Source organism: Somniosus microcephalus, unplaced genomic scaffold, assembly GCF_052327205.1.
Source record: "Somniosus microcephalus isolate GS21.2 unplaced genomic scaffold, FLI_Smic_1.0 unresolved_chr7, whole genome shotgun sequence".
Taxonomy (NCBI): Eukaryota; Metazoa; Chordata; class Chondrichthyes; order Squaliformes; family Somniosidae; genus Somniosus; species Somniosus microcephalus.
The window spans coordinates 12,288,983-12,301,361 of record NW_028225185.1 but is presented as its reverse complement, the minus strand read 5'-3'; the positions used below and the strand labels follow the sequence as shown (position 1 = coordinate 12,301,361).

General features: G+C 49.2%; 1 protein-coding gene across 2 annotated transcripts in view; it reads right to left on the bottom strand.

Annotated features, from left to right (window-relative positions):
- Positions 1-2,143: 2,143 nt before the first annotated feature.
- LOC147086540 (transcription factor 12-like) overlaps positions 2,144-12,379 on the bottom strand; it is a 233,789-nt gene continuing 223,553 nt past the window's right edge. The window contains exons 13-14 of one of the 2 annotated variants that reach the window (XM_085978654.1): positions 5,379-5,520; positions 2,144-2,654 (exon numbers count right to left, since the gene is read on the bottom strand). In XM_085978654.1, coding sequence (XP_085834780.1) covers positions 5,384-5,520 — 137 coding nt within the window. In that variant the 3' untranslated portion in view covers positions 2,144-2,654; positions 5,379-5,383. The remainder of the gene's footprint in view (positions 2,655-5,378; positions 5,521-12,379) is intronic. The other variant, XM_085978655.1, reaches the window with a different exon arrangement.

Sequence of the window (12,379 nt, the reverse complement as noted above, 5' to 3'; positions counted from 1 at the left end):
GAAATGGCCTCTATCTGCACTGTGGGGTTTCTGTGATTCTGTGACTTCCCTCCCCCACACCACCCATTGCACTTCACTTGGGGAACGTGATGTTCCTTTCCCCCATTAAATCCCGTTATTAATATCTCTCTAACCCTCAACCCTCCCTGCTCAGGCCAAGATGAAACGGAAGGGGTTTTAGGACAGAGCGCAGGGGAAACCTTTGGTACAGAATGACCTGTGGAATGCAGTATCGGGAGTTAGCGATCGCAGGCGGTTAGCAGGTGCAGCAGGCGGTTAAGAAGGCAAATGATATGTTGGCCTTCGTAGCGAGAGGGTTTGAGTACAGGAACAAGGATGTCTTGCTGCAGTTGTACAGGGCCTTGGTGAGACCACACCTTGAGTATTGTGTGCAGTTTTGGTCGCCTTATCTGAGGAAGGATGTTCTTGCCATGGAGGGAGTGCAGCGAAGATTCACCAGGCTGATACCTGGGATGGCAGGAATGACGTATGAGGAGAGATTGGGTCGATTGGGCTTGTACTCGCTGGAGTTTAGAGGAATGAGAGGGGATCTCATTGAAACTTATAAAATTCTAACAGGACTAGACAGACTAGATGCAGGAAGGATGTTCCCGATGGTCGGGGAATCCAGAACCAGGGGTCACAGTCTAAGGATAGGGGGTAAGCCATTTAGGACAGAAATGAGGAGGAATTTCTTCACCCAGAGAGTGGTGAACCTGTGGAATTCTCTACCACAGAAGGCAGTGGAGGCCAATTCATTAAATATATTCAAGAAGGAGTTGGATATATTTCTTAAGGCTAAAGGGATCAAGGGATATGGGGAGAAGGCAGGGACAGGGTACTGAACTTGGATGATCAGCCATGATCTCACTGAATGGTGGAGCAGGCTCGAGGGGCCAAATGGGTTACTCCTGCTCCTATCTTCGATGTATCTATGTATCTATGTGCCGTAGACAGGCTATAACTGGCCACTGGGAGGAGAGGAAACAAAACCAGCCAAGTTTTCAACACCTGCTTACTATCCGGCGAGCCCTGTTGAAAGTGAGCAACTGTGGACATTGGGTGAGAGACCGGGCAGTGATGTCGCAGTGATTGAACAGCCTGCCAACATACGTTGTCTATTATTCAAAAAATGGAGTATAATGTGGGAAAAATGTGAAGTTGTCCATTTTGGCAGGAAGAATAAAAAAAGAAGCATTTGATCTAAATGGTGAGAGATTGCAGAGCTCTGAGACGCAGAGGGATCTGGGTGTCCTCGTGCATGAATCGCAAAAGGCTAGTATGCAGGTACAGCAAGTAATTAGGAAAGCTAATAGAATGTTATCGTTGATGGCGAGGGGAATGGAATACAAAAGTAGGGAGGTTATGCTTCAGTTATTCCTTAGAGCAGAGACGGCTGAGGGGGGACCTGATTGAGGTGTACCTGATAGACATATTTCTTAAGGCTAAAGGGATCAAGGGATATGGGGAGAAAGCAGGGACAGGGTACTGAATTTGGATGATCAGCCATGATCTCATTAAATGGCGGAGCAGGCTCGAGGGGCCGAATGGCCTACTCCTGCTCCTATCTTCTATGTTTCTATGACCATGTCGGCATTTAAGAAGAGGCTGGAGAGGCGACTGAAGGAATAAAAGGGATAGGGGAAGAGGGCGGGCTGGGATTAGAACCACTGCTAGTCTGGAGGACAAACACCGACACGGACTGCTTTGGGTATCTGCGACGTGATGGATTAGCAATCCAGCTCCCTTTCCGAGGAACCCACTGACCTGGAGTCAACTGGGATTCGACTGCGCCTAGATTGGATCAGGACGTCAGCTCCTCGCCAACGTTACAAAGCGTGTTTTTTGTATGGGGGATAAAAAAAACAAGTGAGATCTTCTTGCAACTTTGCTTCCGAACTTGAAAGGCTGCTCATCACCACCCCTTTCCCCCCTCCCCTGCCCCACCCCCCCCCCCGCCCCGCCTTCAGGCAACAGTGGTGGGGGAGGTCACAAGTCCCCCAATATCTATCAGGGTTATTTCACAATCACAATTCCAACGGAGAGAGGAAGAGCATCAGTATTTTATGTTATCACCACCACCCACCTCCCTCCCCCCTTTCCTGCCCCAATAACCTCCCCTCGCACTAGCAGCCCCCTCCCCGCCCACCCAAGTCCTCCTTTTGGCTTATTGTAGAACACCTTGCTCTAATGACAGATACCCACCCTCCCCGGACAATGAGCGCCCCGACAAACCCTGGACGGTCGACGGCAAGTGCTAAGAATGCATTCTCTACCTATTTGAACCCCTGGATTCTAAAGACATTATTATTTTATTTTTTTTAAAAAAACCTCGAATGAAACAAAAAAGATAAATAAAAAAAAAAACGTTTCTTCTAACAATTCGTATTGTTGATACAAATTGACTGCAGGCACAATGAAAACGTTCAGCCCCAGCGGGAAGGTAACGAGGGCAGTGGTGGGATGTACAGAAACAGTATCCCCGGAACTCTGCTATGGATTCCCTCAACGTTCACACAAAACTGAATCTGGGACTTCCCCTTACTCGGAAGATTTGTGTCTTGTTCCAACAGAATCTTGCACAAAATCCAGTCAAAATGGAGGGGGCCCCAAATCCTCCACTGAATTCATGAAGACCATTTGTGATTGCTGCCCTGAAACGAAAGCACAGAAGAGGGGGGGGGAAAAAAACTATTAGACAGACAGACGTTTCAGCGCAACTAAGACCAAGACTTGCATTTACGGTGCTCAGAGCCCTTTCCGGCGTCTACAAGGCACGAGTCGGGAGTGTGATGGACTACTCCTCACTTGCCCAGAGGAGTTGCAGCTCCAACAACACTCAAGAAGAAGCTCGACACCATCCAGGACAAAGCAGCCCGCTTGATCGGCAACCCCGTCGGCCACCGTAAACATCCACTCCCTCCACCGCCGGCACACCGTGGCTGCAGTGCGTACCCTCTACACGATGCACTGCAGCAACTCGCCAAAGCTTCTTCGGCAGCACCTCCCAAACCTGCGACCTCTTCCACCTAGAAGGACCAGGGCAGCAGGTGCATGGGAACACCACCTCCTCCCAAGTTCCCTTCCAAGCTGGTGGATGCTGATTTCATCAATAATTTTAGAAGGGAGTCGGACAGGTACTTGAGGATGAGGAACTCCGGATTTAGCTGTCCTCGTACAGGAAACGCGGAGAGTTAGCATGCAGATACAGCAAGCAATAGGAAGGCAAATGGTATGTTGGCCTTTATTGCAAAGGGGTTGGAGTATAAGAGTAAGGAAGTCTTGCTACAATTGTACAGGGCTTTGGTGAGACCACACCTGGAGTACTGTGCACAGTTTTGGTCTCCTTATCTAAGGAAGGATATATTTGCCTTAGAGACGGTGCAACAAAGGTTCACTAGATTGATCCCGGGGATGAGAGGGTTGTCCTGTGAGTAGATTGGGCCTTTAATCTCTGGAGTTTAGAAGAATGAGAGGTGATCGTATTGAAACATATCAGATTCTGAGAGGGATTGACAGGATAGATGCTGAGAGGCTGTTTCCCCCTGGCTGGAGAGTCTAGAACCAGGGGGCACAGTCTCAGGATAAGGGGTCGGCCATTTAGGACTGAGATGAGGAGAAATTTCTTCACTCAGAGGGTGGTGAATCTACCCCAGAGGGCTGTGGAGGCTCAGTCGTTGAGTATATTCAAGACAGAGATCGATAGATTTTTGGACTCGCGGGGAAATCAAGGCATATGGAGATCGGGCGGGAGAGTGGAGTTGAGGTAGAAGATCAGCCATGATCTTATTGAATGGCGGAGCAGGCTCGAGGGGCCGAATGGCCGACTCCCGCTCCTGTTTCTTTTGTTCACACACAGCGCCTCCACATCTTTGGACATCACAAAGCGCTTGACAATCCAATGAGGCTGTGGCCCCTGGTTCTAGACTCCCCAGCCAAGGGAAACATTCTCCCAGCATCCATTCTATCAAGCCCTGTAATAATTTTGTATGCTGCAATGAGATCCCCTCTCATTCTTCTGAATTCAAGAGAATTCGGTCAATCTGTTTTGGAGGTGTTGCTGGTGGGATAGGAACAGGAGGAGGCCATTCAGCCCCTCCAGCCTGTTCCGCCATTCAATGAGATCATGGCTGATCTGCGACCTAACTCCATCTACCCGCCTTTGGCCCATATCCCTCAATACCTTTGGTTAACAAAAATCTATCAATCTCAGATTTAAAATTAACAATTGACCCCCCCCCCAGCATCAATTGCGGTTTGCGGAAGAGAGTTCCAAATTTCTCCCACCCTTTGTGTGTAGAAGTGTTTCCTAACTTCACTCCTGAAAGGTCTGGCTCCAATTTTTTAGACTATGTCCCCTAGTCCTAGAATCCCCAACCAGTGGAAATAGTTTCTCTCTAGCTACCCTATCTGTTCCCCTTAATATCCTGAAAACTTCGATCAAATCACCCCTTAACCATCTAAATTCCAGGGATTACAACCCTAGATTGTGTAATCGCTGAATGTTGGACAAACATAGAAACATAGAAGATAGGAGCAGGAGTAGGCCATTCGGCCCCTCGAGCCTGCTCCGCCATTCAATGAGATCATGGCTGATCATCCAAATTCAGTACCCTGTCCCTGCTTTCTCCCCATATCCCTTGATCCCTTTAGCCTTAAGAATTATATCTAACTCCTTCTTGAATATATTTAATGGATTGGCCTCTACTGCCTTCTGTGGTAGAGAACTCCACAGGTTCACCACTCTCTGGGTGAAGAATTTCCTCCTCATCTCAGTCCTAAATGGCTTACCCCTTATCTTTAGACTGTGACCCCTGGTTCTGGACTCCCCCGCCATCGGGAACATCCTTCCTGCATCTAGTCTGTCTAGTCCTGTTAGAATTTTATAAGTTTCAATGAGATACAAATCCAAGTGATTTGCCTACTCCTGCTCCTATCTTCTATGTTTCTATAGGGACCGGGTGCTAGGGTTTGGATGATCAGCCATGATCGCATTGAATGGCGGAGCAGGCTCGAGGGGCCGAATGGCCTACTCCTGCTCCTATCTTCTATGTTTCTATGCCTGCTCTTCTTTGGAAAAGTGACGCAGATTCTTCGATGTCCACCCGAATAGGCGGACGGGGCCTCGGCTCCATGTCCTCCGTGGAGTGACAGCCTGGATTACGCGCTCCAAGTCCTGGGAAGGGGGCCTTAAACCCACAAATTTCTGGCTCAGAGGCCGGGTGAGGTACCCAGTGGAGGGCCAGCACTTGCGGAGCCAAAGGAGAGAGAACCTAGACCAAACCATAATAATTCAGCAACCCCGGGCAACTCCTCCCTCCTTCCCCCATGTCAAATACTTTTGAACTCGCGCTGTCCCGACTCCGACTGGGATCTACCTGGTTCACATGTGACCCATCGGGTTGGGAGCATCCCCAAGGCCCTGATGAACTACCAGATGTGCGGACGTGGGTTCGACGTTGGAGATCTTCTCCTCTTCTCTTCGCTTAAGGCAAGCAGCTTTGGGGTTCAGATTCCGCTCTGTGTGAAAGCAGAATGACACAGTGGGTTTTAGTTCAAGAATTACACCCCCACAAAGTTACATTCAAAGACACCACCCCCTTTCCCAAAACTGTGATGTGGAGATGCCGGTGTTGGACTGGGGTGGACAAATGTAAGAAGTCACACAACACCAGGTTATAGTCCAACAGCTTTATTTGAAATCAAAAGCTTTCGGCGCGCTGCTCCTTCGTCAGGTGAAGTGAAGAGAAGCATACAGGCACAGCATATATAGTCAGAGAAAACTGCCAGATGATTACAGGTAATCTTTCTAACTGCCCTTTATCACACCTCGGCAGAGAGATAATCACAGCAATCAAAGGTGTGAATGGTGTCCAAACAGGTCAGTCAGGAAAACATTACATCAAAGAACAATGAGGTGGGGTCACAAGGGGGCAGTTAGAAAGATTACCTGTAATCATCTGGCAGTTTTCTCTGACTATATATGCTGTGCCTATATGCTTCTCTCCACTTCACCTGACGAAGGAGCAGCGCTCTGAAAGCTTGTGATTTCAAATAAAGCTGTTGGACTATAACCTGGTGTTGTGTGACTTCCTACATTTCTCCCAAAACTGATTAAGATATATTATAAACAACAACAACTTATATATTTATACAGCGCCTTTAACGTAGTAAAACGTCCCAAGGCGCTTCACAGGAGCGTTATCTAAAAAATAAAATTCGACACAGAGCCACATAAGGAGATATTAGGACAGGTGACCGAAAGCTTGGTCAAAGAGGTCGGTTTTAAGGAGCGTCTTAAAGGAGGAGAGAGGCGGAGAGGTTTAGGGAGGGAATTCCAGAGCTCGGGGCCCAGGCGGCTGAAGGCACGGCCGCCAATGGCGGAGCGATGGAAATCGGGGATGGTCAAGAGGCCAGAACTGGAGCAGCGCCGAGATTTCGGAGGGTTGTGGGGCTGGAGGAGATTACAGAGATGGCAGGGGGGAGGCGAGGGCCGTGGAGGGATTTGAAAACAAGGGTGAGAATTTTAAAATCGAGGAGACACTGAACAAAATGTAGACAATGGGATGAATCTTGTCAGGGCGGGCTGCGTAGGCGGTGGGGCCGGAGTTTCTGTCGGGAAATCCGGAAGTTTGGGTTTCCCGGCACGCTGTGGAGTTTTGACTCCACGGCGTGCGCAGGTTTGGCTGGACAGGTTCCCCGACTGGAAAGGCAGCCTGATTGACAGACTTGGCGTCCAGTCGGGTGCGGAGCAGTGTTCCCTTTAAGCTGACCCAGCCGTGCAGTGCTCCGCAGCTCCTGCGCAAGCCGGCTCACCGGCTTTTAAACAGGGGAAAAAAAACACTCGCTGCTGCTGTGGGAGCTTGGCGGGGCTGGGGAGTTGGGAGGGGGGGGGCGGTCCGATCCCGACCCCCAGGGGTGGGGGGGCTCAGTTCTGATTGGGGGGGGGAGAACTTGGGGGCCAGGAGGGTGGGATGGGGGGGTGGAGAAAGCACTTACCTTCTCCCCGAAGCTGCCCTCACCTCCTTTCAGCTGCCGGGTTTCCCGAGGCCTGGGAAACCCAGCCGGCCGCGATTAAATCAGGAGTCCGCCAGCCTCATTAAAATATTCAATTGGCCAACAGGCCTCCTGGGAGCGGGTTGGCTGCCCCCCCTCCCCTTGTCCCGCCTTCGTGAATCCCGCAAGTTTTTAAAGTTTCTACATGTCTACCTGACCCCCAACCCACCCGTTTTTAGGAGTTAAGATTCAGCCTAATGTCTGTGCTACTGATATTTCTTCATCACTTCCCCCCACCTCCACCACACCCATCTCCTGAAAGTGTTGACTCCTTTGCCGCCATTAGTTTCCAAGGGCCCTCGCTTACTGTACCTCAAAGCCAATTCTTCCCGCGCAAGCAATGGTGGAATATTCGAACACGGGGAGACTTCATCCTGTCCGCACTGAACGCCCCCACTCAAGAAGCTCGACATCATCCAGGACAAAGCAGCCCGCTTGACTGGCACCCCCATCCACCACCTTAAACATTCACTCCCTCCACCACCGGCGCACCGTGGCTGCAGTGTGTACCATCTACAAGATGCACTGCAGCAACTCGCCAAGGCTTCTTCGGCAGCACCTCCCAAACCCGCGACCTCTTCCACCTAGAAAGACAAGGGCAGCAGGCGCATGGGAACACCACCACCTCCAAGTTCCCAACCAAGTCACACACACCATCCTGACTTAGAAGTATATCGGCCGTTCCTTCATCGTCGCTGGGTCAAAATCCAGGAACTCCCTCCCTAACAGCACTGTGGGAGCACCTTCACTTATAAACTTATAAAATTCCAACAGGACTAGACAGACTAGATGCAGGAAGATGTAGGCCATTTAGGGCAGAAATGAGGAGGAATTTCTTCACCCAGAAAGTGGTGAACCTGTGGAATTCTCTACCACAGAAGGCAGTAGAGGCCAATTAATTAAATATATTCAAGAAGGAGTTGGATATATTTCTTAAGGCTAAAGTGATCAAGGGGTATGGGGAGAAAGCAGGGACCGGGTACTAAATTTGGATGATCAGCCATGATCGCATTGAATAGCGGAGCAGGCTCGAGGGGCCGAATGGCCTACTCCTGCTCCTATCTTCTATGTTTCTATGAAGGATGTTCTCGATGGCGGGGGAGTCCAGAACCAGGGGTCACAGTCTAAAGATATGGGGTAAGCCATTTAGGACAGAGATGAGGAGGAATTTCTTCACCCAGAGAGTGGTGAACCTGTGGAATTCTCTACCACAGAAGGCAGTTGAGGCCAATTCATCAAATATATTCAAGAATGAGTTAGATATATTTCTTAAGGCTAATGTGGAGGTTGGGGATGGCATTAAAAGGGAAATTAGAGAAGCGTGCAATAAGGGCACGGCAGTCATCATGGGTGACTTTAATCTACATATAGATTGGGCTAACCAAATTAGTAACAATACTGTGGAGGAGGAATTCCTGGAGTGTTTATGGGATGGTTTCCTGCACCAATATGTCGAGGAACCAACTAGAGATCAGGCCATCTTAGACTGGGTATTATGTAACGAGAAAGGATTAATTAGCAATCTTGTTGTACGAGGCCCCTTGGGTTGGAGCGATCATAATATGATCGAATTCTTTATTAAGATGGAGAATGAAGTAGTTGACTCAGAGACTAGGGTCCTGAATTTAAATAAAGGAAACTACGATGGTCTGAGGCGCGAGTTGGGTAGGATTGATTGGGGAATGTCACTCAAAGGGTTGACGGTGGATAGGCAATGGCAAACATTCAAAGACCGCATGGATGAACTACAGAATTTGTTCATCCCAGTTTGGCATAAAAATAAAACAAAAAAGGTGACTCAACCGTGGCTAACAAGGGAAATTAGGGATAGCATAAGATCCAAGGAGAGGACATATAAATTGGCCAGAAAAAGCAGCAAACCTGAGGATTGGGAGCAGTTTAGGATTCAACAAAGGCAGACAAAGGGATTAATTAAGAAAGGGAAAATAGAATAGGAGAGTAATCTTGCATGGAACATAAAAACTGACTGTAAAAGCTTTTATAGATATGTGAAGAGAAAAAGATTGGTGAAGTCAAGCGTAGGTCCCTTGCAGTCAGAATCAGGGGAATTTATAATGGGGAACAAAGAAATGGCAGACCAATTAAATACATATTTTGGTTCTGTCTTCACAAAGGAGGACACAAATAACCTCCCAGAGATGTCAGGGAACATAGGGTCTGATGAAAGGGAGGAACTGAAAGAAATCACTATTTGTAGGGAAATGATGTTAGGGAAATTGATGGGATTGAAGGCCGATAAATCCCCAGGGCCTGATAATCTACATCCTAGGGTACTTAAGGAAGTGGCCCTAGAAATAGGAGATGCATTGCTGATCATCTTCCAACATTCAATGGAATCTGTAACAGTACCCATGGATTGGAGGGTAGCTAATGATACCCCACTATTCAAAAAAGGTGGTAGAGAGAAAACGGGGAATTACAGACCGGTAAGCCTGACATCGGTAGTGGGGAAAATGCTAGAGTCCATTATAAAAGATGTAATAGCAGAGCACTTGGAAAACAGTGACAGGATCGGACAAAGTGAACATGGATTTACAAAAGGTAAATCGTGCTTGACTAATCTACTGGAATTTTTTGAGGATGTAACTGGTAAAATAGATAAGGGAGAACCAGTAGATGTGGTGTATTTGGACTTTAAGGAGGCTTTCGATAAGGTCCCACATAAGAGATTAGCGTGTAAAGTTAAGGCACATGGGATTGGGGGCAAAGTATTGACTTGGATAGAGAACTGGTTGGCAGACAGAAAGCAAAGAGTTGGAATAAACGGGTCTTTTTCCGAGTGGCAGGCAGTGACTAGTGGGGTACCGCAGGGATCGGTCCTTGGACCCCACCTATTCACAATATATATTAATGATCTAGACAAGGGAACTAGATGTAATATCTCCAAATTTGCAGACGACACAAAGCTGGGTGGGCGTGTGTGCTGTGAGGAGGATGCCGAGAAACTAGAGGATGATTTGGGACAGGTTTGGTGATTGGGCAGAAGCATGGCAGATGCAATATAACGTGGATAAATGGGAGGTTATCCACTTTGGTGGCAAAAACAGGAAGACAGATTATTATCTGAATGGCAATAGATTGGGAGAAGGGGAAGTGCAACGAGACCTAGGTGTCCTTGTGCACCAGTCGCTGAAGGTAAGCATGCAGGTGCAGCAGGCGGTTAAGAAGGCAAATGGTATGTTGGCCTTCGTAGCGAGAGGGTTTGAGTACAGGAACAAGGATGTCTTGCTGCAGTTGTATAGGGCCTTGGTGAGACCACACTTTGAGTATTGTGTGCAGTTTTGGTCGCCTTATCTGAGGAAGGATGTGCTTGCCATGGAAGGAGTTCAGCGAAGATTCACCAGGTTGATACCTGGGATGGCAGGAATGACGTATGAGGAGAGATTGGGTCGATTGGGCTTGTACTCGCTGGAGTTTAGATGAATAAGAGGGGATCTCATTGAAACTTATAAAATTCTGACAGGACTGGACAGACTAGATGCAGGAAGGATGTTCCCAATGGCCGGGGAGTCCAGAACCAGTGGTCACAGTCTAAAGATAAGGGGTAGGCTATTTAGGACAGAAATGAGGAGGAATTTCTTCACCCAGAGAGTGGTGAACCTGTGGAATTCTCTACCACACAAGGCAGTAGAGGCCAATTCATTAAATATATTCAAGAAGGAGTTGGATATATTTCTTAAGGCTAAAGGGATCAAGGGATATGGGGAGAAGGCAGGGACCAGGTACTGAATTTGGATGATCAGCCATGATCGCATTGAATGGCGGAGCAGGCTCGAGGGGCCGAATGGCCGACTCCTGCTCCTATCTTCTATGTTTCTATGTTTCACCACACGGACTGCAGCAGTTCAAGAAGGCGGCTCCCCATCACCTTCTCAAGGGCAACTAGGGAGGGGCAATAAATGCCGGCCTCGCCAGCGACGCACACATCCCATTAAAAAAAATGAATATAAAAAACCAAGACACATCCAGCAAGTTTGCTGAATAGCAGTCAGAATTGGGAGCCCTGGTTGAATCCTTCCCCCACCTCCCCACCCCACCTTTCCTCTCCAAGGTCACAGGCTGACTGTCCGACCCCTACTGCTGCCCCCTTCACTCAGCCCCAGCAACGCACCTCAGCACCAGCCCCAGAGGAGCCCACCCGATTGCACTGGTGTGGCACTTTCCCCCTGCCGCCAATTATCCTTGCGCCTGCGCAAATGCAGGTTGCTATTTGGTGCTAAATTTGGTACGCGTTTGTGCTGTAACTCCGCCACACAGTACTGCTCCCCGATTATCAAAATCCATGACAAGGCCTTGGACAACGTGGACCACTTTCCATACCTCGGGAGCCTACTGTCAACAATGGCAGACGTCGATGGCGAAGTCCAATACTGCCTTCGGTACCTGAGGAAGAGAGTGTTTGAAGACCAGGACCTCAAACCCAGCACCAAGCTCATGGTCTACAGAGCAGTAGTGATACCTGCCCTCCTGTATGCTTCAGAGACATGGACCATGTACAGCAGGCACCTCAAAGCACTGGAGAGGTACCACCAACGCTGCCTCCACTAGATCCTGCAAATTCATTGGCAGGATAGGCGCACCAACGTCAGTGTTCTCGCTCAGGCCAACATCCCCAGCATCGAAGCTTTGACCACACTAGCTCCGATGGACGGGCCACATCATCCGCATGCCCGATACGAGACTCCCAAAGCAAACGCTCTACTCGGAGCTCCGACACGGCAAGAGAGCCCCAGGTGGGCAGAGGAAACGCTTCAAGGACACCCTCAAAGCCTCCTTGAAAAAGTGCAACATCCCCACCGACACCTGGGAATCCCTGGCCCCAAGACCGCACAAAGTGGAGGAGAAGCATCCGGGAAGGCGGCCGAACACCTCGAGTCTCTTCGGCCAGGAGCAAGCGGAAGCCAAGCGCAAACAGCGGAAGGAGCGCACGTCAACCCAAACACCCCACACCCACCCGCCCCCTTCAACCACCGTCTGCCCCACCTGTGACAGAGACTGTAGGTCCCGCATCGGACTCATCAGTCACCTGAGAACTCATTTTTAATGTGGAAGCAAGTCATCCTCGGTTCCGAGGGACTGCCTAAGAAGAGAAACTGGATTGAGACTTCAAAAAAAAAAAATTATTCAGGTGATGTGGGCGTCGCTGGCAAGGCCCAGCATTTATTGCCCATCTCGAGTTGCCCCTTGAGAAGGTGGTGGTGAGCCGCCTTCTTGAACCGCTGCAGTCCCGTGTGGTGAAGGTGCTCCCACAGCGCTGTTAGGGAGGGAGTTCCAGTTGATGTGATCTGGAATGCACTGCCTG